We start from the raw sequence: 25,387 nt of genomic DNA, 5'->3' as shown, positions 1-25,387 counted from the left end.
GTTTATCCATAGATGCTCAGTAAGATCTGGGGAGCGTGGAACCTAGGTGAACAGCTTAGCTCTGTTGTGTTCCCTGGGCCACTCCTGAGCAGCATTGTCGGGATGCATTGTCCTGCTAAGGGTGGAAATTGGCATCAAGGACTACTGTCGTCATGGGGGGTTTGGAGGGTTGCTTGACCTGCAATGTTTAGGTGGGTGGTACATGTCAAACATCCACATGAATGTCAGGACTCTAGGATTCCCATCAGAATGCTACATCATAACAAGATCATTGCTTCACCTGTCAGTCATCATAATGTTATGGCTGATGGAGCACCTGATTCTGATTATTTGGATGGGTGACCGAATACTTTTGGCGATATTGCGAATCTCCCTAGCCTTTGTGATTTGTGTTAGAAACTCACAATTTAGTTCAACCCTAAATGGCATCTGTCTGTCCATTTAGCTAACTGGTCAGTAGAAAAGAAGCCCTCTGCTACTGAATAAATTAAACTGGGAGTTGAGATTCAGTAAAATGCACAGTAGATTATAGAGAAGAGAATGAATTGCAATGGACTGGAAAAAAGTTAAACAGTGAATTCAGAGAGTGACTTTTGTCTGCATTTACTTTTATCTTTCACCAATAGATGCATTTACTTCTTGAGAAGCCCCAAATTGTGTTGCGTCCCCGGAGCCTTGGGGATGAAACAAATAGAAAGAAAACCAGGTGAAGAGGCAGAAAAATTGAGCATGTAGCAAAAAAAAGTGGGTTATTTACAAAAAAAAGAAAGTATATCAAAATCCAAGACAAAGCCAACTTCTACTTTTCAAGCTGATGCCACTAAATCAAAGTCCTTTAAGCACATCACTGTTGGGTTTAGGCAGATCATGAGGCACCAACAACCTACCTTCCCTGCACACAAACACACACCTTAGAACGTAACGCTTTCCCTTTACTTTATTTAACTCAAAATGCTCTTCTTCTTTTTTTTGTCATTTCATGCCAATTAAATGAATCATACAATAACCTTTCATTTATTTGGACATATTGCATGTATTCATTCATTTAGTGCTGAAGAAAACTCATGAATCATTCCTCCGTCAACATTTTAATTCATTCACTTCAGTTCATTTTTATGTTTAAAGCATGAAACTGTTTCTGTTAAAACTTAAGTAGCTACACTAGTGTCTTTAATGCATTCTATGTGGTTATTTTGCATCAGATTTAATACATTTTACTCATGAAAGTTCCAATTACTCAAAATAATAAAAGAATGAGGCAGATTTTACTTGAGGCAGTAAAGCATTCTTGTGAAAGCGTCTTGAGAAACATGGCTGACCCACTTCTTCACTCTACAATTTACTGAAAAGCGAAAACAGCACTTACATTAAAGCATTGCATTAACACAGCATTAGCATAGCAACTCATGAAAATCAGATATTTAATAACCAGACATGCAGGTGCAATAAAATTTGCAGTCACAGTCCTAAAGCAGACGTACTAAACATGGACTAAATATTCGATGGCGATGATTTATGTTGTTGTTTAAACTGTCAAAGTGTAGCTTAGAGTGTTTCATTTGAAGAAGCGTTTCTGCTCATTATCAAATGGCTGAAATGTTTTGTTTCCTTGCAGCCAAATAAAGATGAATGTCAGCTTCAGCATCATAAGATACTCGTGACAACTCAAAGTCACAGAACGTGTTCAACCGGTGAGGTTTCAATTGTAAAACAACTTCAGGTGGATCAGCAAAGAGGTGACACACCTTCATCTTTTCTGACTGTAGAAAATAAAACCTCGCCGACCGAATATAACATATTGGTTTGACATTTCCCACTAAACTGTTGTGCATGTTCTGTAGTCTCCACTTCCACTCTGGTTTATTCAGCTTTGAAGAAACACTGTAAATTGGTGATCCATCTGCTTGGAAGTGGCGCTAATGTTGTTTTTCTGTGCGTAGATCTGAAAACACCATCACTCAGTAAGCTTTGACTGAAGATACAGCATCCCTGCATAATAATCGTAGAGCACCACTGCATTGACAATCTCATGTTTTCATTCTTTGTGGGATTAATTTCAAATTGGACTGTGGGCATGAAATCTTGCAGCAGGTAAAAATGCTTTATCGGCGAGACATGAAAAGGATTATCCACACTAATATGCCTAATCCATAATAAATATAAGAAGGCTTAAGGGTGGAAAGTGTAATTAATTTCAGCAACAATTACAAATAATCCACCAGTTTAAGTTTGACACTGAGCCAAGGATATTCAGGGCCAGACGGCAGCGTCACAGACAGCAGCAGCGTTTGCATGGAGCCAGTTACATAGTCTTATGTAACCTCTGTGTGACTCTACACACCCTCACGCTGTCAGGAGTTGACATGTCAGTGTCACTCAGCAATGTCACCTGCCTGGTTTTAACAAAAAACTTAACACTCAAGGCCAAACGCAACAGATGTTGTGGGTTTCTCTTCTCTAAGAAAAATGCTTTTGACATTTTTGCCTGCATTTCCACAGCAATATTGCATAAGAGCTGCTGCAGCTTTTTTGTAAGCCACAGAGCAGGACAACAGTTGAACACAGGTCAGAGACAGCATGAACTTGTAAGGTGTTCATCCTCTGTGAACTCCAGACGACGTGGCAGTCTGCATAAAGCAGACAAATCAGAAAACAAGATGCTTTAGTGAAGATCTTTGTTCTTATTACATTTGCAAACCAGACAAAGATCTTCTTTCAGAGGATAAAAAACAACAACGTGCATCACATCCAACAGCTGACATGGAGTGGAAGAGTAAAACACAGTTGCTTAATCTTATCTGACTAAAACTTTTTCTCCTGTCTAGCAACAAACTAAAACAGTCATTTCAACGTATTACCGGATAAAGAGGCAAGCAGCAAATCAACAGTCACTAATCGACAACCATGAAGTCCTGTAAATATTTCTTCTTCCACACTAAAATATGATTCATATGCTCGGAAGAAAAATAAAATAAAATAAACTGATAAAAACATCAAGTATAGGCAGCATATTCAAGCACTACTCATCATATGAATTATTCTAATTATAACCTCTTACTGTTTAACATCTCTTAATTTCTTTTTGACATGGTAATATTTCTCCAAAACGACGGCTGCACATGAAAACAACTTGTCCTTAAATATCTCTGAGGCATACGTTGGAAGGAATCCTGCTTTTTGGGTTAGGGTTAGTAGCACTCAGAAGCTCAGAGGTTGTGAAATCTGCATCAAAAAACAAAGTCACAGAAGTAAACATTATGTTAGGCTCATTTTCAGACACGCGTTTTGCACGTAGGACAAAACGGCGCCTTGTTTCTGTCTGCAGGAATCCACCTCAAACATATTTCGAGTGCACAGTTAACCATTTCTCATTCAATGTGGAATAAAAATCCAAAAATATCTACCTCAGCAGTACTCTTTACATTGGCAACTTGCTTAAAGTTCTAAAAAAATTCTCTACAGTGAAACAAGACAATGAGGTTAACAGATTGTGTATGATAAACACACATTTATTTTTACCTGTAGTCATTGTACAGTGTGAAAATGGACTCATCTTGACGTGAGTGTTTCTTAGTTGTGAGAAATTAATTCTGGCTTTGTATCAGCTGCTACATGTTGGCACAAAAAGGTATTTTACTAAGAACTGCAGCTATTAGTAAAAGCGTTTCTAGTGGGGTTTGGGCCTCTAATCCAGAGCTTCTGCACTGCTCCACCTGTTATAATGGTCACTGAATAAGGTGACATCAACATCAGCTCATGGCGCTTAAAGCAACGGTCATGGAGTGTATTTTATGTCTATATTTAAAGTGTGAATAACAACATATGCTGCCTTGGTGACAGCCAGAACAAACCGACAACACTGCTGACACTGTCTAATATGACTCATTAGTAAATAGTTTTACATTCACACATCCAGTGTTGAAAAAGCAACGTTCATTTCAATCTCTCATGAATTCTCTGTAAGTCCAGTTCCCATAAGAGCGTTGTTAAGAAATAGCTGTTTCTTGAGTTCCTGTGACTGAAGCAAAAGCAGTCAAAGTTATAGTTAAAAAAAACAGTTATTGCCTCTGGTGCTTTCCATCCTGGACATCGTGGCACTGAGACCAAGTCTCGGCTGTTATTTAAATGCAGTCTGATGCCATTTTTAGAAAGCTGCACAGTTTTGACACATTCAGTGAAGAGACTGTCTGCTTCTTTATGACTGTTAATGGATGCAGCTTCAATTCTGCTGCAGCACATTTGGTAGAGTTGCAGTTTAGTAATTTTGCGACTTAATATCAAAACTCACTCTTTTTAAGTCTGTCATTTACTCTGTTATTTGCAGTTTTTCAGACCACTCTGGTCTACAGTGATGATAAGGAGACTTATTGTATTTCAAAACGCTTCTCAGGTCTCAGATCTGTAGAGCGCACGGCTGTTTATTTTGGCCTCACAGTTTTGGAGCTGTACTGACTGGAAAACGTCTTTTATAGAAAAATTTGAAAGGATAGTCTAAAACTTGAGGGTTAAATGTGGGAAAAGTGGAAGAAAACAAGACTGAGCCAAACAAAGGACGAGCAACTGAGTTTTATGGAGTTTTAATGAAGCTCTGAACTAAACTCTTGACCATTTTTATAAATACTGAGCACTTTGGAGGTACAGTACTGTGGCACAAAAGAGAAAACATATTTACATGCCTCTGTCAAAGGAGACGTGTTGTAAAGGTGTTGAAGAGAAGCTTTTTGAAGGAGTGCTGCCATCAGCTGGCCTGCTTTTATAAATCCACAAAACACCACTTCCAAGTTCATTTCCAAGAAATTTAAAAATAAATACTACACAAATGCTTTTGTTTTGTTTGCTTTTGATGCTCTGATTCAGTGTTCATGCTTTGTTTCAGCATCTGCTCACAAGGAAAAGACAAGTAACAACAAAAACCACTAAAACTACATGTCCATGTCAGCAGGCTGTATTATGTGATCTTGTTGTGGATGGTGCTGAGTTCTGCTCGAAGTTTCTTGAAAGACGGTCTGTTTTTGGGGTCGTACTGCCAGCAGCTGTTCATAATCCTGGACACTTCCACAGGGCAGCTGTGAGGAGCCGGCATACGGTATCCTGAAACACAAACAGACAGTCTGAACTCAGGGCACACATGTTCTGAGTCATGTGGAATAAAGAAAAAAGAATGAAGGTCAGTGAAAGAGCAGGACTTTCCCCCAGTTGCAACCTTTGGCACCTCATCTCTCAGTGCCTGATGTGAGTCTTTACCTTTCTCCACCTCATCTCTCGTCTGCTGGTTGGTCATGCTCGTGTAGGGCGTCATCCCCATGGAGAAGGTCTCCCACAGTAAGATGCCAAAGCTCCAGACGTCACTGTCTGTGGTATAACGGCCTGCAAACACCAGCAGGGGGCAGCATTAGCAAAGGCACAGACGCAGCTCTTGGTCAGTTTACTGTCTGAGTGAATCATCAGGAATGACTGGTTCTGACAACAGAGCAGAGGGACCAGTGTTTTACCATAGTTCAAGGCTTCAGGTGCCGTCCATTTGACAGGAATCTGTCTGAGGCCACCTTCTGCTGAGTAGACGCCGTCGTCCTGCTGACGGGACATCCCAAAGTCACTGATCTTCACCACGTTGTTGTCTGCAACCAGACAGTTTCTGGCTGCAAGGTCCCTTAAATAAAGCAAGACAGATGGAGAGAGATGTAAGGGGCTGGTGAAAAATGGATACAGAGGAGACACAAACACATCCAGCTCTGTACGAAAGAATGAACCAGCCAGAGAACAGACAGCACCAGCAGGAGTGAGAGAACAGGCGTCCTTGTCATGTCTCTGGTGTTGAGTTCAGTTTAGCATGCAGCGTTACAGGCTGCACCAGCAGATCTGACCCGCTGGGAAAATCGTATAACATCCCTGTAATGAGCCGGATGTCACAACCTCCTCCTTCCTCCAGAGCAACCACAACCCTCACTGATGACTCACTCAAAGCTCCCCATTCGCAGATCCCCTAAAACACCACAAAAATGTTGTACGCATTTCCAATTTCAGGCTGCTTTTGCAGAATCTTCGCTATAAATAGAGGTTCAATATTTTTGGATCTCAGTGTTTTCTCAGATTTATTTTTACGCAAGCTCTGAAAGAAGATATTTTGTTTGTAGGCTACATGCAAAACCTCACGTTTGATCTGTATAAGCAGCTCCTGCTCACAGTCTTCTGAGGCTGTGTTTTGGAGCTACAGTCAGAGTTGTGAGCCACTTTTTCTCTCAGCTTGTGAAATATGTTCAGCAAGATCTCATTACACCTATCTCAGCATCCTCTCATTGGCTCCCTGTCGGTTTTTACTGCAGATTTTTTAAAAATCATTTATTATCAGTATAAAACCGTTATAGCTCTGAATGGTTTAGCACCATATTAAGTTGACTGTGTCTCATACATTCTGCGGCAGCTTTAAGTCTTAAAACACAACAGCATTCAATCTAACAACAGTTAGTGCAAAGAAATATAGAGAAACAGCTTCCTAATATCTGAAATGTAGCTTCTGGAATTCCTTTACATTTAGAAAGATGCAGGAAACCAATAGTCACAATGGTTTTTGATCACACTTAGCTAGTGTTCATTTTGAGTTTTATTGTACTTCATGTTAAATAAAAACTACATAACTGTAATATATTTATTGTAATAGCTGTAAGTTTCTTTGGTCAAATGATTCTGCCACGATAATGTCATGGAACACACCGCTGAAGTCATAGCTGTCGTTTTCATCAAAGTAAACTAAAAGTGTTGAGCAGCCAGAAGAGCGTGTTTTTGGCTTTTATTTCAGGAAACCTTTCATCCCTGTGTTTTTTTTCAGCCCGTCGTTTCACCGCTGCACCAACATATGGAGAAGTGCTGCAGGGAAAGTGCAATTAACAGTTAGGTGAAGTGAAAGCTGAGGAAATGAGTGATGTTTGGAACCGTAAAGGCTTCCAGGTCCATCTGCCTGTACGCAGCTTGTTCCACTTTAGTTTCTTGTGGAAACTACATAAAGCCATATGCAAAATGAAGGTGTTTTAATATGCAGCTAATCAGTTCTCACCAGAGTGATCATTTGTCTAAGATAGCAGCCTGCTGTGTTTTCTATGTTTATATTCATGAAGGCTTCGCTTTGGATAAATCTGTACATGAAGTACATCAGAAGTAAGGGTGCTTCTTTGAGTTTATTTTGTATATTTGTTTTTCTTAAATATACTGTATCTTTTTAAAGCCTGAGACAGTGTTTCTGACAACAGTATAAAACATTATAATCCAGTATTGTAATGCAATGAGGGTGTTTCCTGCTGTAACACATTCTGCAAAAATAAAACTGGCTCTAACTGTGCAAGATTTAATGTTCACACCTATTTGTTAAAGGATGGATCAGTTATTGCCTCTGTGCAGAAGCCCTGCTGCTGCCTCTCTGACTTAAGTTATAGAAAGTTATCTGAGCCTGATTTAATATTAGATAAAAGGCACAGTAAATTGCATTGTCCCTTCAAATCGTGGCGACACAAACACGGATTGACCAACCTGTGGATACACTTCTTGCTCTCCAGGTACTCCATACCAGATGCTACATTTTCTGTCATTTTGACCAACATCTTCGGCTTCAGATTGTGACCCTCGTGACGCAAGAAGGAGAGAAAATCACCACCTTCAGATATTTGGAGACACACATATGATGCGTATGATGGAAGGTGGGTATAATAATGACAGAGCAAATCTTCGATGGTGTCTAACAGGGTCATATTTACCTTGGACGAGCTCCATGATGATGTAGATGGGCTGTTTCTGAGTGCAGACTCCGATCAGCTTCACTATGTTAGGATGGTCGTAATGCTTCAGGATCCTGGACAGCGCAGGAGAGGATTTATTTACAGCCGTGTGTGTGTGTGTGTGTGTGTGTGTGTGTGTGTGTGTGTGTGTGTGTGTGTGTGTGTGTGTGTGTGTGTGTGTGTGTGTGTGTGTGTGTGCACATGTGTGTGTGTGTGCACATGTGTGCGCACTAACCTGGCTTCCATCAGGAACTTATTCTTGTGCTCCGGGGCCAGGTTCTCTTTGCAGGATTTCACAGCTACAGGAGTGTTATCAGAGCGCAGGCGACCACTGTACACCTCTCCAAAGTTACCCTGTGGAGCGCCAACAACAACGTGATCAGCCAGAATGTTCTCTTTTTTTAATAAAGCAGAGTCTAACCCAGCACCAAAAGTTTAAAGACATATCAGTGGCTCACCTGGCTAATAACATTCCCTGAACCAACTGAACCAAATGTTGTTTTATGACTGTAATAAGCACATGCATATATTCTAAGAACTTGTGACCGATCAAACTGACTGTGGAAGCAGCAGTTGGTCAGTGGTCAATAAAACTTCCTTTAAAAAATTTACAAAGTTTCAGTAAAATCAGTAGGAAAGTTAAAATTAGCAGATGTGGTCACATTATTTTCCAGTTACTGGCTGCTACAGAGATTTTCAGTGCAAGCGATACAGGAACAAAGTCTGTATAGAAATGATATCCAAAGTTCAGCTGGAGTTGATGTGAAATATCTGCAGTCTGAATTACATTTTATCAACATCACCATCATCGTACTTCAAGTTCCTTTCTTCCAAAATACCACAACAGAGAGACAGAAACTCAAAGTGGGAGGTTTGGATTAAAATGACAGTGACTTTTAGAAGATAATTTTAGCTGAACTTTCGAGTACACTTTAGCTCAATACAATAATTGTGAATTTTATCCACCATCACTTCAGTCAAAAACATTTTTCAGGGTTTTTCTCTTGCAGCCAGTACGGAAGATGACTTAAAAGCAGCGGCATGAAAAAAAAAACAACACTTTGCTTCTCAACAGATGTCAGGTTTACCCACCCGTCCAATGAGGCTACCCAGGACAATATCATCATGGTCCAGGACCCACTTGTCCTAATGGGGTTAAAAATAAAGAAGACACACACAGTAGTGCTGTTTAAACCGTGAGACCAGAGAAAATTAGTGTAAAGACAGTTTAAAGCAGGTCTATCAAGCATGCGGTCCACAGGATGACTTTGCAAAATGTAAAAATTAAAATGAAGACATTAACTGCAGATTGTAAATTTCTAAAACTATAAATTTTAAAAGAATTTCTACACCATGACAAGTTGTTTTGATCATAAAGTAAATACTAGATTGCTCATTGTTCTGTTGTTTTGTGGCTCGTTTTTGTAATATTTTACCTTGTTTTTCTTTTTGTCTTTGTCTGAAGTAAAATCGTTCAGTTCCAGATACCTGTGACTAAATGTTTTGTGCCTTTTTGTAGATAAACTTATCTGTAAGTTGTAATGTGTAAATGATAAACTGAGGCATGATGTTGTTAAAATAGAACTTTATTTCTTCAGAAATTTCTGTTTGTTCATGATGTTTTGTAAAAAGATAATTCCTTAAATGTGAACATTTTTTGAATGTAACAAAGGAAAAATGTGGAGTTGTGGTAATTTATAGGTTATTATGCTGTGATTTTCCTGGTCACTTGAGATGAAATTGGGCTGAATGTGGCCCCTGAACTAAAATGAGTTTGACACCCCTGGTTTAACAGAAATATCATTAGACATTGAGTTTGAATTTGCTCATGCGCTTTAATTAACAGTTAAAATTATGATGAAGTTTTGGGTCACACAGATCTGGACTAACATAAACACACAATCTACAGAGTTTACATACAGAATTAATGAGGGTAAATGTCACAGCGTTACCTTCAGGATGGGTTTCTTCAGCACAATTTCACACCTCTTGGTCACATGTTGCCGTGACGACAGTAGATGGCAGATCAGCAGCGGGACACTGTTGAAACCTTCTCCATCCAGACGGTACAGATTCTACTGACACACCCAGAAAAGCATAGATTTTTAGCAATATCAGCTTAGATCAAAACATGCATACATATTTAAAAACTGGAAAAACGCTCATAGGGAAGTAACTGATGCAAGAATGTGAAATGCCTTCATACAATAGTGCCTAAACAAAAGCATCCATGAGGTAGATTTACTTACATCTGTGTTCTGAATGAGGAAATGCTTGCAGGATCCGTCCCACTGCACAGAGAGCACATAACCGTGTTTCTCTTGACTCTTCCGCACCAAGAAGTCTCCGTTATTCTTCAGCAGCTGTTGGACCTCCAGCCTGGGTATGGCTCCGTGGTACCAGTCCTGCTGCCCCAGAGGACGATTCGCCTCCTGCACCGGGGTCAGAACCGGAGGCACCTGGAGGCAGGAAGGGAGAAACGCAGGATCCTTAAAGCTGACATGAATAATGAAACAACAAGAGGTTGGATTTTGGGGTGATTCTATAGAGATTATATGGAGATACTTCAAAGGAGAGACTGTAAAACTTTAAAGCCGAAACACACCAGCCTTCACGCCTCCAGGGTACCACAGGGCTGGGAGTTAAAGAGGGGGAGGTAGTTCACGCAAAAATAGCAAATAATTAAGACTTGAGGTTCAGCACATTAGAGACATTAAAAAAAGACTTGCTCAGAAGGATGTTTTAGAGTGATTTTTATGCTTCTGTCAGTTTAAACACTGCATTACCGCTGTACCGGGCCTTTCCCGTTGAGAGTTAGTATGCAGCTGGGTCACGGCTCCCTGTGTGCTTCTGTCTGTCAGCAATGATTAAGCGATTAGATGTAAACTGGTTGCCTGAGAAGCAAACTTGGTTTTAGGTCAGGCAGAATCTTGAAAGTAGTAACGCGACCGACAAAGCCGACCTCGATAAGTCCCAGGGTGCCGTCAGGACCACGAGACCCCAAAGAAAGATCATGTGCATGAGCGAGCTCCACCACGCAGAGGATACACTTTAAAACTCTGCCGCTTTCTCCACAACATGATTTATTGTTTGCTGTGTGGTAAGAGGTTCGTGTGCATGAAAACAGGCACTGCGGCAAAAGTAAAGAGCAGGGAGGTCAGAGAGTGAAGAGGGGAAGTGTCCTTCAGCTGGAACAAATGTTCTTCCTTTTAGTAAGTTTTCTTTCTTTTACAGTTTGGTATAAATGCTAGTTCTCCCTTCTGTCATTGTTTGGTGTTTAATTAGTTTCCACTGTTTATAATTTAGTGAACAACTCACCTCATATTTGGGTTTAAACAGGCCACTCAGGATCCCGTCCATGACCGGTTTGAATGGACTGTGACTGTGGCCCTGAAGAAAAGCACACAAACAATTTAGCTGGTCAGTAAAATAATATTTTGAGAAAATGCTAGCATCCTGGTGGTTGAACTCCATAACACACAAGCCTCTCAATTTCCCTCCAGCAGCTTTAAAACATTTTATTCCTCTCTGACTGACAGTATCAACCTGTTCCAGCTCTTCATTAAAGCTCCCATACTGTGCCCCCTTTTCGGTGAATTAATCAAAGTCTCACATGTTCACACGTGTTTTTTCTTTCAGTCAGACCTCTTAATCAGGGTTGGAGCTGAACGACTGATGGTTAGTGAGGTGTTACTTAGCACCTGGGTCGAATTCTCACTGGATAGTAAAGCTGGAATGCTATTTAGTTGTAGTTAATGTTTAGGAAGTAAATATCTTTGTAGCTTAACAACTAGTGTTTTACACCTACAACCACAAAACACAATAAAAACAGATATTCACCATATACGACATTTTAATCTATAGGAAGATTAAACTGAGAAAAAGACTCACAAAATAAAGGCAAAAATGTACTATATCTAATTGGTAGGTCCAGTTATAAACAGTATTGTTCTTCCTGTGACTTAGTATTCATCATAAAGGCAGATTTGCTGAAACAATGGCTGCAATATTGAGCAGAGGAGTAGATACGAGTGAGTTTCAAGTCACGAAAACCACAAATTAAACAAGACTACTCCCATGCTGGCAGCTCTGTGCGGCTCTCTGCTGCTAACTTGGCTTCGAATCAGAGCGCCAGCAGCCAATTGTGCTTGTGGGCAGAAGAAGAAGGTGATACCCAGCATTATCATATTTGGATCTAAAGATTTAAACAATAAAAGAGACGACTATATGCAAATCGAAGTCAAAACAGAGATGCAATACTTCCCAACTTTGTTAAACATTGGAGGTTGCACAAAAAGCAGTTCTCAGGTCAACTTTAGGTCAATTTGAGGTTCAGATTACTTCTGTTCTTTGACTGGATAAGACTGAGGCTAAATATGAGCTACCGGTAATGTTAAGCACCACAAAGGAGGAAGCTTTAGCCTATGTGCTGTGCTAAAAAAAAATCAATAAACAAGTAATAATGCGGTAATTAGTATTGGTAGTAGTACCTTTTATGTTATTCTTTTGATTTTAATATGCTGCATCTAATATAATGACTTGTTTATCATCCAACATAATAAGTTTAGGAGATTGGCCTTGACATGGAACTTCTTGTTGATGGACTTAATAACCCAAACTTTCTCGTCATTTCCAAAACAATGACTTTGTTCCACTTCTGGTGCAACAGAAAGTCATTCTGTGTGCATAAGTTTAGATGAAATACAGAAAAAAAGACTGGCTCTGTGAATTTAAACTCAACACCATGACTACCACTACCTCTGTTTCCCCCCTGCTGACTGACAGATCAGGAGCTAATGAACGACAAATGATAGAGAGCAATCATCAAAGAAAACATACATTGTTTGTGCTGGATGAACGTACAACTGTGTCAGTATCGAGTTTCAGAGCAGAGGGAGGTTCTCTGGAGCCCAGCTGGTCCAGTTTCTCCTTCAGGAGGAGCCTCTGAGCCTCCATCTTGGCTCTGATGCCCTGAGACAAGGCCACCTGCTGCCGACACTCCTCCATTGCGTGTCTCTTGCTGAACTGGTAGACCCTGAACAAAGCAGACGGCAGCACGTCAATGAAACAACACAAATGATACAAATAAACAGCACAACAGCACATAGACATCAATAAAACGTGTGTTTCTGCTGGTCTGCAGATTCCTCCCATTGATTAATGCAGTCAATAGGAGGGATTCTCTGACAACAGCTTAGTCAGCCTTCGTCTGGATAATGTGCATGGAGGACCTATAAAACCTCTAATGACCCAAGAGCCCTGCAAGTGAGGTGAAACGGAGCTTCAAAAATGAAACGAGCAGAGCTTATTCACTGTGGAGGTCTTTGGACTTTATTAAAAAGGCTTCAGCAGGGCAGGATCATCCTGTTAGAAAGCTGTCGAGCAAAAAATTCTGCTGTTGGACCCCCACTGACAATCCACCCTGTGTGCAACCTGACATCTGCAAGTTGCCATGAGTACAGTCCATACAGCACAAACTATATTCAGGAGTTCCATTATTCACCCACTGAGTCAGTTACTCAGGGATCTTTTGATTAGGACTGAAATATATACAGGTTTAAATCATTTTATAAGCAAAAATGCCAAATGTTCTCCTATATGAGCTTCTAAAATGTGAGGATTTGCAGCATTTCTTTGTAAACTGACTGAGTTTAGGCTTTGGAATGTTGAATTTTAATAATTCAGACATTTTATTGATTAAATAATAAAAGAAGCACATGAAAATGATCAGTGAAGCCTGTTTTAACTCAGTCAGTTGGAAGGAAAGTTTATTATTCAAAATCTTTGAAAAAGTTTTCAGTGATCTCCTCGGGTGCACAGTTCTCAGCTACAAGAGGTCAATTTAATACAGATTTTCACTGTTGATTTACAAAATGTTTCCTCAAAATACACACTGAAGGGCAGCATAACCTCCACTCACCTCACTAACACCACCAGCACCATATGTGCTCCCCAGCTGCCCTCAGCAATGATCAACTTTTTGCAAATAAACACATTGTTTCCATCGTCCTTCAGGAGCTTGGTAATGACTCAATCACTCCTTCGGGATTGTAAACCTCTAACACCTTCAGACAGCCTCATCAACCAAGACAAATGAAGAGATTGAGCTCCATAACTCGGACCGTTTGCTGTATTATAATTCATAAGGCACTTACTGCCCCCTGAGACTACACTGGTTATTAGTTGTTGCACAGCCAACAGCTCACCAAACTATCCCGATGGGAGGGACTGCCTGCAGAGGCAAACTGCAGCAATTTGTCTTCACAGTGCCAATAAGCTTATTATTTCTGAAGCCACCTCTCTGACCTCTGAAATCACCATCACAGCATCACCAATCTGCTCACCTCTGGCCCTTTTTGACACCTTCCTGCTCTTCTTCCAGCTCCAGCTCCAGGTGTTCGACTGAGGCCTGCTGGGAACCCAGCGTGCGAGCCAGGTCCAGCAGCTCCTCCTCCATCGTCGTCAATCTGGTGGAAGAACACAGAGAAACAATGTGAGGAGAGGAAGTAATTGATGTAAAAACAGACTGTGGGAAACAGGAGATAAAGAGAACAGCAGAGGTTGAGGAAGTAGTTAAAAGTGGAGTTTTGTCATCTGAATGAGACTGCATTTGTTTGTTCTCACTTGTGCTGGATTTTCTCAAGTGTGAGCTCGTTTAGTTCGATTTCTCGGGGACGTAGCTGTTCAGTGTCCTCCAGAAGGCTGCAGTCAAAATCTGCACAAGCAGGAATCTCCCCCACAGACCTACAATCACAAACACACCGTCCACAGCATCATTGCTCTGCAGGGGCAGCTTTCATGATTGCGATGTTGCTGAGGGAATGAGTTTGCTACCTGTTCTGATGGATGAAGCTCTCATACTCTCTGTGAGGATCGATGGCTGTTAGAGCCGACGACATCTCCCTGTGGATCACCTTCACTTCATGATGAACCAGGGTGGAGATGTCAAAATATTCTTGCAGGATCTCCTTTCTGGATCAGAGGTTGGAAGGATGCGAGAAAAGAGATGAAACATGAGGCAGAGTAGTTGGACCAGTTTCAGTGATATTCAAACCACATATACAACACATTACTCCTTTGTTCAGGGGAGAAACATACTTTTCTAGACTGACTGGCTGTAGCTTGTGATGGATCTGTGTGATGAAAATCTCCTTTGAGGCTTGCCTGACTGAAGCAGTTCATCACACTGCTTTTGCTTTTTTGTCAGATTTGTGTTGTGATTTCTTGTTTGGGGTTTAATGATGCTACAAGTCTGGGCCTGTTTTGCAAACTCCTGCCTTCAAACCATGTGTAACATCTGAGACCTGACTGCTGTCTGTGTAGCTTTAAATGTCTACAGCTTCTGAATTCAGATCACCCAATTCTGCTGACTTCTTTCTGGTTTTGCTTCTTTAAACTTTTGATTTGCTGACTTTGTGAGAGCAGCGTTTGTGCAACTTTGAAATCTTAGATGTTCGGGTTTTCTCGAAAGCACAAACAAGGAGAAGCTGCTGTTTTAAATCGCACAACTAAACATTATTAACATAAAGATGCTGGAAAAAAAATGCTTAACATAGACTGAGATGCATCAACTCAGGTCAGAGTGAAGTCTATGGAAATGACTTTGCAGAGAATGTGATAATTAAACGAATGTTGGTTAGAAAAGTTTGTCATATCTTGTGGAAAAATCCTCAAAAATCGCAGTAATTTAAAGTTATGAAGGCTCAAAATTCCACGGGCAAACATTTATATTGTGGCACGATTAAATTATGTGTCACCGAGTGCAGCTTTTCCTTGTGTGGAAACGGAAATCAGATGTCAACACAATTTACGGACATGCACCAGCGAATATCACCACTGTGGGCAGATGACAGTTTGTTGTCAGTCTGAAAGCTTCTCTCATTTCCTTTCTGTCCTTCAAATGTATGCAGACACACACACACACACACACACACACACACACACACACACACACACACACACACACACACACACACACACACACACACACACACACACACACACACACACACACACACACACACACACACACACACACTTACAGTATGAGCACCATCTCCTGCTGCAGGGTCTGCAGAGCGCTGAGCAGGGCCGGCTGGATCTGGCTGTAGTGGTGCTGATGGTAAACCTGAGCAGCTTGCACAGAGAGGACGTACTCATTATGGAGCTCGTACAGCTTCAGTGTGGCCTTTACGTAGCGCTCTTTGGCCTTATCTCGCTCTTTATCTGTACAAACACAAAGGAAGAGGTTACCTCATTGTTCCGTTATGGAAGTCTGCATGTCTGATTTATGCTCAACACAGGAAGGAAAGTTGAAGAAAGAAAAAGGAAAAAGCGATCAAAAATAAAACTGCGCCTTCAGTGTGAAATTCTCTAATTGATAACAGGATCTAGCACCTTTACTGGTGTCCTGGTACTTCTTCTTTGCTTGAGCTGCATCTCTAGCCGCCTGCCTGTAGCTGCTCCTTAGCTTCTCCAGCTCTGTTTGGGTGACCTGAAGCGATCGATGAAGACAAACAGGACAGTGTAAAGTATGAATACAGTAACACAAATGAATAGATAAACTTCATAATAGCTATAAATCACTCTAATCCAAAGCCTGTATTCGTCTTTTTTCCTCTGTTCTCAGATTATCATCCTCTTCATGCTCCTGAAGCATAAAAGCTAAAAGCTGCCTCACCAACAGCAACTAAAAAACTGAAAGCAGTGGAGCTAAAGAGCTGTGCTGGTTCACAGCTCGGCAGCCTGCCAGGCAAGTAAGCTGGAACAAGACCATTAAGCGGCTTTAAAGGCAATTAAAGAAATTTTAAAATCAATACAGCGACAGATAGGCAACCAACTTTAAGGGCTTTAAAAGAGGACTAGTGTGTTCTCATCTCTCGGTCCACGCTGGCACTCCGGCAGCAGACTTTTGAGTCAGTTGTAACTGATGTCTAACTTTTTAGAGTAGATCAATCAGGAGAGAGCTGCAGCGGTCTAACCTGCTGGCTATAAAAGAGTCTCTTTCTGTGGCTCACTGAGAGAAATTGCCACACTTTTGTTGTAATTCTCAAGTCCTGGAGAATTTAATTTTGTCTGCCAGTTTCTTTTTCTTTCCAGAAGATACAACTAAAAGTTTCAGTGTTATCCTGGTTGAGCTGTAGTTTTGGCTCGGATATCTTAAATAAATTCCAAAAAAAAAAAGGTATTTGTACTGTGTGATTGCTTGTGTATCTTGGGAGCTGTACATCACACAGAATAAAAAGTAGATATCCTCAAATCGATCCCTGAAGAATCCCACGAGTTAATTTATTGTGCTTCTAGAGACTATAATTGGTTACTACAATCACGTTTTTGCATTATAAATTTAACTCTGTTATGTGTGTTAAAATAGCAGCACACATTTGTCACACGGTGCAGAGGCTGATGTGATCCTGGAGTTACTTGTGCAGTGTGAAGATGATGTAGTGGGTGTAAATGCCACACAACTCAGGAAGTGGACAACAGACCTGCTATGTTTCACTGCAGAGGAACATGAAACACGAGAAACGACACATGAGGAAATGATCTGACCTTTGTTTCGTTGCTGGTCGCAACACTTCAACCCCCCCCCACAGATAGCATCTCTGACAGGGCTGTTGTCTCAGTCGTGACATAAAATACTGCGTGACTACACAGTGACGCTCACAAAAGCAGTAAGTAAGTAAGAAAATTAAAATAAACAAACTGCCTGATAGATGTTCAAACTGCAGAGCAATATGGATCACGGAAAATGAACACATCATTTGCCTGATGTAATTGGGTAATAAAAGCAGTGTGGGGCTGCCACCCGTTTGTGATAGCATCAAAATGCATTTGCACACACTCTTTCCAGTCTATTGAATCTCATTTCATCACACTGCTGGCTATTTATAAAGCTGCCACTGCGGTCTTCATCTGCACGTCATGAGGACATATTTTTAAAAATCAAGACTTAGATGTACAGGCACAAAATGTCTTTTCTTCTTGGTTGGTGAGGCATGCCACACACATAACAATTCAACCTATTATCTTCACAACTTTGTAATGGCAACTATCATGATTTAAATACAAACACATTTAACAAATACTGCACTAAATAATACACTCAACAAAAGTCTCACTGGCCAATGTACCATTTTGAGAGTTCCAAAGTTTAGGCAACAAAAAGACATGAAAAACATGAGCTGAAAAAAATCTGAACATTGCACAAAAGTGAAATTTACTTTGTATGTCTGTCCAAACAACACGATAAACATGCAACCACTCATCAATGCTCCCACACTATTTTCTTTTGAGAGTAAACTGCAGTTCAGCTATCAGTCTGACTCTGTAATAGTCTGTCAATACACTTGTCAACAGAAAAATTTGAAGATGTTGTCAACCAGACAGACATTCAAAAGGCATCAAAAAACATCAGTTTATTTTGAGCAGTGAAGGGTTTTGTCAAGGTGAGAGAACTGTGCAAAGGTTGTTGACTGTAGAAGTTTGTAAAGGTGCATTTACTGTAACACTCACATAAATCTGCTTCTGCACTGACACTGGGGAGATCTGTCTCTTGTTTATAGACAAAAAATGAGTCATGAAAAGTGGGCTAGTTTTAGTCTGCAGGAACTGAATTGAAGTTCCTGTAATGTGCTCTGATGTAATGGAAACATGATGGTTTGCTTGTTTGTTTGTTTGCTACTGACCTTGTTGAGCTCCTGCCTCAGCAGGTTCCACTGCTCTGAGTAGGTTTTGCGAAGCTGCTGTTTGTCTCTGATGAGCAGCGTCAGTTTGCTGATGGGTCCGTCCAGCAGATCCTCAGACTGCTTTTTCATCACCTGACTGAGGGACTCCGTCTGAGAGACCAACACTCCCCATGACTGACGGAAGGAGACAGACGGTCATGTAAGGAACAGAGCATTAAAAAATGGAAATCACCAGAGAAAACAAACTGGAAAATTCCCCACATGTTTTGACCTAGTTCTGGGTTTGTCTGTTTGAATCTCCAAATATATGTTATAGTTACAGAGTCCAAACCAAGCAATCATAAACCTAGACAGAGCCTCGAAAGTGTAACATGTTTATGCAGTATGCAGAGGTGACAAACTCATCTTTGGGGCCACATTCAACCCAATTTAATCTCAAGTGGAAAAATCAGAGCATAAAAAACACTAAATAACGAAAATTCCAAAAAAAAAGTACAATTCTGGAAATGTTCACATGCAAGGAATTTTTTTTTTTGCAAAACATCATAAACAACCTGAAATTCCTAAAGAAAAATAAGTTCAGTTTCAACAATATTATGCCTCAGTTTATCACTTACACATTAGAACTTACAGATCACAGTTTATCTACAATGGAACAAAGCGTTAGTCACGGGTATCTGGAACTGAACAATATAATATTTTACTTTATGATGAAAACAACACTAGTCAGGCAAAAAAACCCCAAAAAAACAACAAAAACAAGACAATATATTACAAAAACAAGAAACTAAACGACAAAAAATGGATAAACAACACAAGCAAGACAAAGAAGACACAAAACGACAAAAATGAGATAAAAACAACAAAGAAAGCGAAACACAAAATGACAAAAATGAGACAATACACAAGCGAGGCAAAAAGGAAATACAAAATGACCAAAATGTGAGACAAAGGACAAGTCAGACAAGAAACAAGACAAAAAAAACTAAAATAAGACAAAATATTACAAAAACAAGACACAAAATGACAAAAGAGCTGTGAGCAACAGTTAGCTAGTATTTTACTTTATGATCAGAACAACTTGTCAAGGTCCAGAAATTATTTTGAGGTCACAGTTTTACAAATTTACAGTTTGCAGTTAATGTGTTTTCTGTAATTTCCCACTTTGCAAATACGTCCCACGGGCTGCATTGGACCCTCTTGTGGACAGCTTTGGTTTGAGGGCCTCGTGTTTGACACCCCCGCCCTTAAAGGAAGCTGCAGAAATTAAAGTCTTATTTTCCAGGATGTTGTCTGTCCACACCCACTGTGGCCTCAATATCATTTTGCAAAACCTACTCACTAACTTTACTATCGGTTTGATGACGTGTGCTCCATGTACTGACATTTATAGGTAGCATTAGAGCAGCATGAAGCACATTACTGGTCGTGCATATCCAGTAGTCTGCACATCTGGATGGATTGTGCAAAATTTGAAGTATCCATAAATCCACAATCCAGGTATCCAAAATCCATGCACCTCAGTGGTGTTAAGTGTTTTCTTATTAGGAATAGAGAATGCATTTAACATTTGAATACAACAAGGGAAGAAATGTTTAGGTCAGTTATTGGTACCTTATAAAACCTGAGTACAATGTGGTTTTATAGATTTATGCTTTGGATCATCCATATAGAGGGTATGTTGCAGTGACTCTCTAGCTGTCAGTGGAGTCTTGTTTACATAAATGACAGTTTTTCACTTCCATGTGTGGTTATGTGGGATTTTTTTAAAGCGATACATATCTTGTTAACATCAAAAACAAAAGTATTTATTACTGACCTCATAGGAGTGATACATTCTGTCAAATAATTCACATTTTTCTTCCTGAAACAATGATAACTAAAGATTAAAAAACACATTCTAATGAGGTTGAAGGGAAGTCTGTTTATCACCTTCCTCATTTGTGAAATGTGATGCTGATTATCCATGTTTCAAACATATCAAAATGTCATTAAAACTTTAAAACAGATGCTTTTAAATGAATTGAATGAATTAAAGCATCTTGCAGGTCTTATCTTCTACTGGAGCCGTGGGTTAGTGATGCTGAAGTGATGATTCAGTGCACGGTGACCTGCAGTGCCTCACCTTGTTCAGCTGGCTGATGTAGTCTTGTCCTGCGCTGGGCTGAGGTCGGTCCAGTTTCTCCACCATGGTCGTCATGTGGTGCAGCTGCACTGAAAACTCCCGCTCGCTCTTGGCTCGCTGACCCATCCACTTCTTCATGATCTCCATCAGGTGCAGCTCTGAGTCCAGCAGCCTCATCACTGCTGCATGAGCCTGTGGACACCACAGGTCTTCCCCAAAGCCCATCTCTGGCTGGTTGCTCTCTCCTCCAGTCAACGGTTCGCTGTCAGCAGTAAAATCCTTTGAGTTCTCGTGAGTGACACTCCGAGGCAGCTGCTAATGACCAAGAGTATTTATTTCCCTGTGGCCATAGAAGGGTTTCACTTCCCTGTGAGCAAAAAAAAATTTAAAAAAAATGCAGAGGTTCATGTGAGGCGGCACTTCCTCATGTCTGTTTGAATGTGGTTATGCTTGAAATTGTGATTTTACTTTCAATTTTAAAACAACCTGAGATGCACAGTAACTCTAAACTGCTATTGTAAAGTATTTTCACCTCAGCGTACCTCTGTTGTAGCTGTGTTTAACTATCAGACAGTAAATGCATTCTGTCTGAAAAATAAAAACAGAACAACTCATAGACGAAAGGCTGATTCCTGCTTGAGAAAGAACACAGACCTCAGACACGCATTTCATCTTGTTTGTTACATAATGACGGCTGTTCCACTGTTGCTCAGTACAGCTGAAGCATCAGAGTCAAATGAAACCAGGATCGGACTTTTTTTGAGACACTTTCATTTTACTTTTGTGTTTCCCTTTTCTATTTAACGGCTCATTTCTGAAGCACATGTGTTACTTTTTTTACTTCATGGATTATATTTTACAGGTGTAGTTTGCAAACTGATCAAACTTTGCATCATCTTTATAAAAACATGACGCAGATTAAACTAAATTAATCTCTGTAGCCTAATATTGCAAATTTGACTCAAGATGTTTAATCTGTCTTCAACATAGACATTTAAAACACTAATAAGACAGAGAAGGGAGTTGATTCTACACCTACCAATAGGCTATTGTACGCTGTGTGGACATTATAGAACAAAATGCTACAAAGACTGTGAGCCTGGACGACACTTAACAATTTTCTGGTGCCACACAACCTCCTCTCCATCGTTTAGATACCTTAAACTGATGTAAGAGAAAGCAATCAAACACAGAGAGGGAGAGAGAGGTGAGGACGGCATGAGCACAAGAGGCAGAGACAATCAGAAGAAGAGGCTGAGACTGGATGACAAAAATCCACATCCAGAAGGCGGTGACAGTCAGAGGGGAGAGAGAGAGAGAGACAGGCCCCTGGACCGCTGATGGTTCAGAAGAGTTAGAGTGAAAAGAGAGGACAGGGAGGATAAAAATAGAGAGAGAGAGAGAGTCAGACACATAGCCTGGATGCTTCTGTGCTTAGGGGACAACAAACAAACAGGCTTAGAGAGACACAGTGGGTTTCAGTAATTTCGTCAGCAGAACACCATGGACTGTAAGTACCAGGCTTAACAGATTTTGATGGAGAGCGACCGGCCGCGGGGAACGGGTTCAAAGCCTGAAGTAATTAAAGGACCAGTAAATAACCGAAAGTTCAGGAAAATTTAAGCTTAAAGTTTGGATTTATGGGTAACAGCAGACGATGACGGTCCCTTGTTCTGGGAGCAGAAAGCACAGATGGATTGTAAGGTTTAAGGAGCATTTCTAATTTTAGATATCATCAGAAGCTCCTTAATGGTCCCACATGGCAAAAAATAAATCTTTTAGTTGTGTTTTGTAATTGTTACAAACTTGGAGGTTGAAAATAAAAGTTGTGAAGATATTTAGTCCCCCCTCTAACAACTAGAAAGCCTTTCAGCTCAGACGCTATTTAACACCTAGCTTACAAACAGTCCTCTAGCTTGAACTATGGTTAACAGCACAGAACTGTCAACCACAGATGCAGACAACATGTTCTTCCTGAAGGGGGCGATAACAGCAGAAGTCCAACGGTTTTCAAAACAAGACAGTCCATTTAGAGCAGCCCCAAAGCCAGATGTTACATGGCATAGTCAAATAAACCATCTTTACAGTATTTATAGCAGAAAAACTGAAACACTGTGAGACTTGTAATTCATTTGGGGAACGATGTGCTACGCCTAATGTCTGACATAGATCTAAACTGGAAACAAAATGTAACAGTAATCATGCCTGGATGGAACAAAGACATGGATTACATCTCTGCACAACAAAAACAACCTTTCTAGCTGTGAGAAACCAAAGCCTCATGAAGAGCCTGGTGTGTGTGTTGGAGCTTTACAGTGAATACTTTCTGCCTCTGTACGGTGAAAGCAGGACTTTTATTGCAAACGTGCACTGACTGAGGACGGAGCAGTGTGGCTTCAAAGCGTCCCCTTACTGATGTAGGTTTACTACTGAAACAAAAATGCTGCTGAACATGCAGCACTGAGTAAAGTTTATAGATACTGTCCCACTATTTAATGCAGTGCAATGCTAGTGTGTTGAAACTTCTTTTTAGAGTGTCCTGCTTACTGCTTTTAGACCGCAACCGACTGTTAAAAACTGCTGAGGGTGTCTCTTGCATAAAATACAAGGCTTTTCATTTTCTTTTTATCACAGTGTGAACTCAGTCTCACTTCATTACTTTCATTTATGGCTCGGTTGGTGTAAACTCATTGGCGTTATTCATCAAATGTACTCGTTACACAGGCTGGAGAGGAGAAGAGACAGAAAAGTACAAGAAACAGTGCAGCATTTCTCAGACTGCTTGTACAGACTGCAGAGGAAATGTCGGCCTTTATGTTTAGAAACAGTATCAGACAGTCATGGTGTTCTTCATGTTTGATGTCCAAACGTTTCAACTAATCTCACTCTGTCAACCTAAAATCCGCCTTCATGTTATAGAAACTGCAGTTCCACGGACAGAAAATACATTTTCTCAGGTTTTAGACTGTGAAAACATGCAGAGCCACAACGGGGTCACTGAAAATAACACTAAATGTTCAAACGAAAACCTGAACTGAAAAGGAAACACTGCCTTTAACCACTAATGAGTACAAAAAAAACTGTCACTAAAAACGCTGCATTGAAACCGTGATGCTGTTCCACCATGAACATGCAGTCTTACTGTTTTGTTTCACTTTGACATGATGTTTTCTTTATTATCTTGATGTGTTTTACAACGTGTGATGGGTTTTTTTTTACGCTCATAATCTTGCGTTTTATAAATAAGAATCTTGTTTTACTGACAGTTTCTCTGCTCCGTCACTGTTTTAGTTTGGAGGCCTAAAGAATGATTTCCATTTAATCTGCATATGATTTGCTTATTGTGGGGAGAACACCTGTGTGAACATGGAGGTAGTAAGTCCTGCAACCAGTGTGGGGCATTTTTATCACAGTAGCTATGGACTCTGGAGAACCATCACATCCAGGCGTTGTACTCAAACTTTTGTCGTTGTCGTTTTTTGTGGATTTCACTGTAAGGCTGTGGGTGCATCAGGGTGGGGGCATGCAGGTTTTGTATAGACCTAAATAAATACTATAAATATTTATGTATATTTTGTTATTTTTTCTATGTTATATATTACTGTTTTCGTTCTATATTATATTTTCCATATTATTATCTTATTTTAATCCATTGTTTTATTTTATGATACCTTCTCTTTATACCTGACCCTAATATTCTGTGTTGTCTTCTTGTTTACCCCCTTAATGAATATCTAGCTGCTGTAACAACAAATTTTCCCTCTGGAGATTAATAAAGCCTGTCCAAGTCTAAAAAACAGTTTAAAGACAAATATTAATGTTTACCGTCCTCGTTCAGCATCTTATCTAACATACTGACATCACACTGTACATTAATAACACTTAACAGCGGCACCGTTGTACTAATTTTTATGTCGATAATAAATTCTTATGAGCCATCAGGTCCAAACCAATGTGGAAAATCTGTACACATACATTAAAAGAAAAATTCTAAATTAGAATTTGCTATGAAAGAATCATGATAAATAAAACTGCGAAAAAAGTTTGTAATTTAATAAGTAAAATCACGTGACAAGCTGATTTTGTGCACCAAACGATCAAATATTAGAACCCATGTTGTGTCTTTAAAATTAATCTAACATAAGTAGTAGCTATCTGTCTAATAAATCTAAATTAATTTATGGAGCAATAAAAGCAATTATTTTAAAATCTAGTGGAGCTCAAGTATACTGTACATTACCAGGGAAATAAAACACGCCCAATGCTGTATCTAAGCAGATATGTTACTTTTCATTGTTGTTGGGTGATCAGCAAAGTCAGCAGGATTTCTTGTCAGTCCATCTAATAGTTGTTTGGATATTTCATCCTTGGCCAAAGCAGCAAACTGACGGACAGACTGATGCTGCTGCTGTAATATCACTGAATAAAATCTGCTTTGACTCGGAGCAAAAAGAGACATTTTCCCTTTGAACGTCTCAAATGGTTTCAAAATTGTTCCGAGGCGCCGATCAAATTACCCACCATTTACAAAACAGTTCACAAAAAAAAGTCAAAGAATAAAAATGAAAACAGATTCCAATGTGAGAAGTGTTTTTTTTTTTTCTTTTCTGTTCCATGAACCATCTCATGATGGTCAGATGTATTCTGTGACGCACTTTAGTCGACCCAAAAGCTGAGAACTTCTACATAAATAGAATGGAGCCTCAGAAAGAACAATCTCAAACTCTCCACTTTAATAGTTAATACATTTAAGCACTTTGCTGATAGTGATATTTTAGTGCCTTTGCTGTGAATGGAGCATGTCTACC

The 25,387-nt window shown here is 40.0% G+C and overlaps 1 protein-coding gene across 3 annotated transcripts; it reads right to left on the bottom strand.

The window, feature by feature from the left end:
• Positions 1–4,561: 4,561 nt before the first annotated feature.
• Positions 4,562–25,354, bottom strand: fes (FES proto-oncogene, tyrosine kinase). 3 transcript variants are annotated; one of them, XM_022205938.2, is made up of 18 exons: positions 20,580–24,139; positions 18,455–18,628; positions 16,164–16,260; positions 15,809–15,992; positions 14,601–14,738; positions 14,391–14,510; positions 14,111–14,233; positions 12,630–12,801; positions 11,085–11,156; positions 10,016–10,225; positions 9,719–9,841; positions 8,859–8,912; positions 8,002–8,120; positions 7,746–7,840; positions 7,522–7,645; positions 5,493–5,650; positions 5,245–5,367; positions 4,562–5,091 (listed from the first exon to the last, which is right to left on the bottom strand). In XM_022205938.2, the coding sequence occupies exons 1-18, from the start codon at positions 20,802–20,804 to the stop codon at positions 4,949–4,951; spliced, it is 2,454 nt and encodes an 817-aa protein (XP_022061630.1). In that variant the 5' UTR covers positions 20,805–24,139; the 3' UTR covers positions 4,562–4,948. The 3 variants fall into 3 exon arrangements, 2 of the variants coding, with proteins under 2 accessions (XP_022061630.1, XP_022061629.1); XM_022205937.2 differs by having other exon boundaries at positions 12,606–12,801; positions 20,580–24,138; XR_007937110.1 differs by lacking the exon at positions 4,562–5,091 and having other exon boundaries at positions 7,522–7,613; positions 12,606–12,801; positions 20,580–25,354.
• Positions 25,355–25,387: the final 33 nt, after the last annotated feature.

Source organism: Acanthochromis polyacanthus, chromosome 2 (genome assembly GCF_021347895.1).
Source record: "Acanthochromis polyacanthus isolate Apoly-LR-REF ecotype Palm Island chromosome 2, KAUST_Apoly_ChrSc, whole genome shotgun sequence".
NCBI classification, from domain to species: Eukaryota; Metazoa; Chordata; class Actinopteri; family Pomacentridae; genus Acanthochromis; species Acanthochromis polyacanthus.
This window is presented reverse-complemented; position numbering and strand designations above follow the sequence as displayed.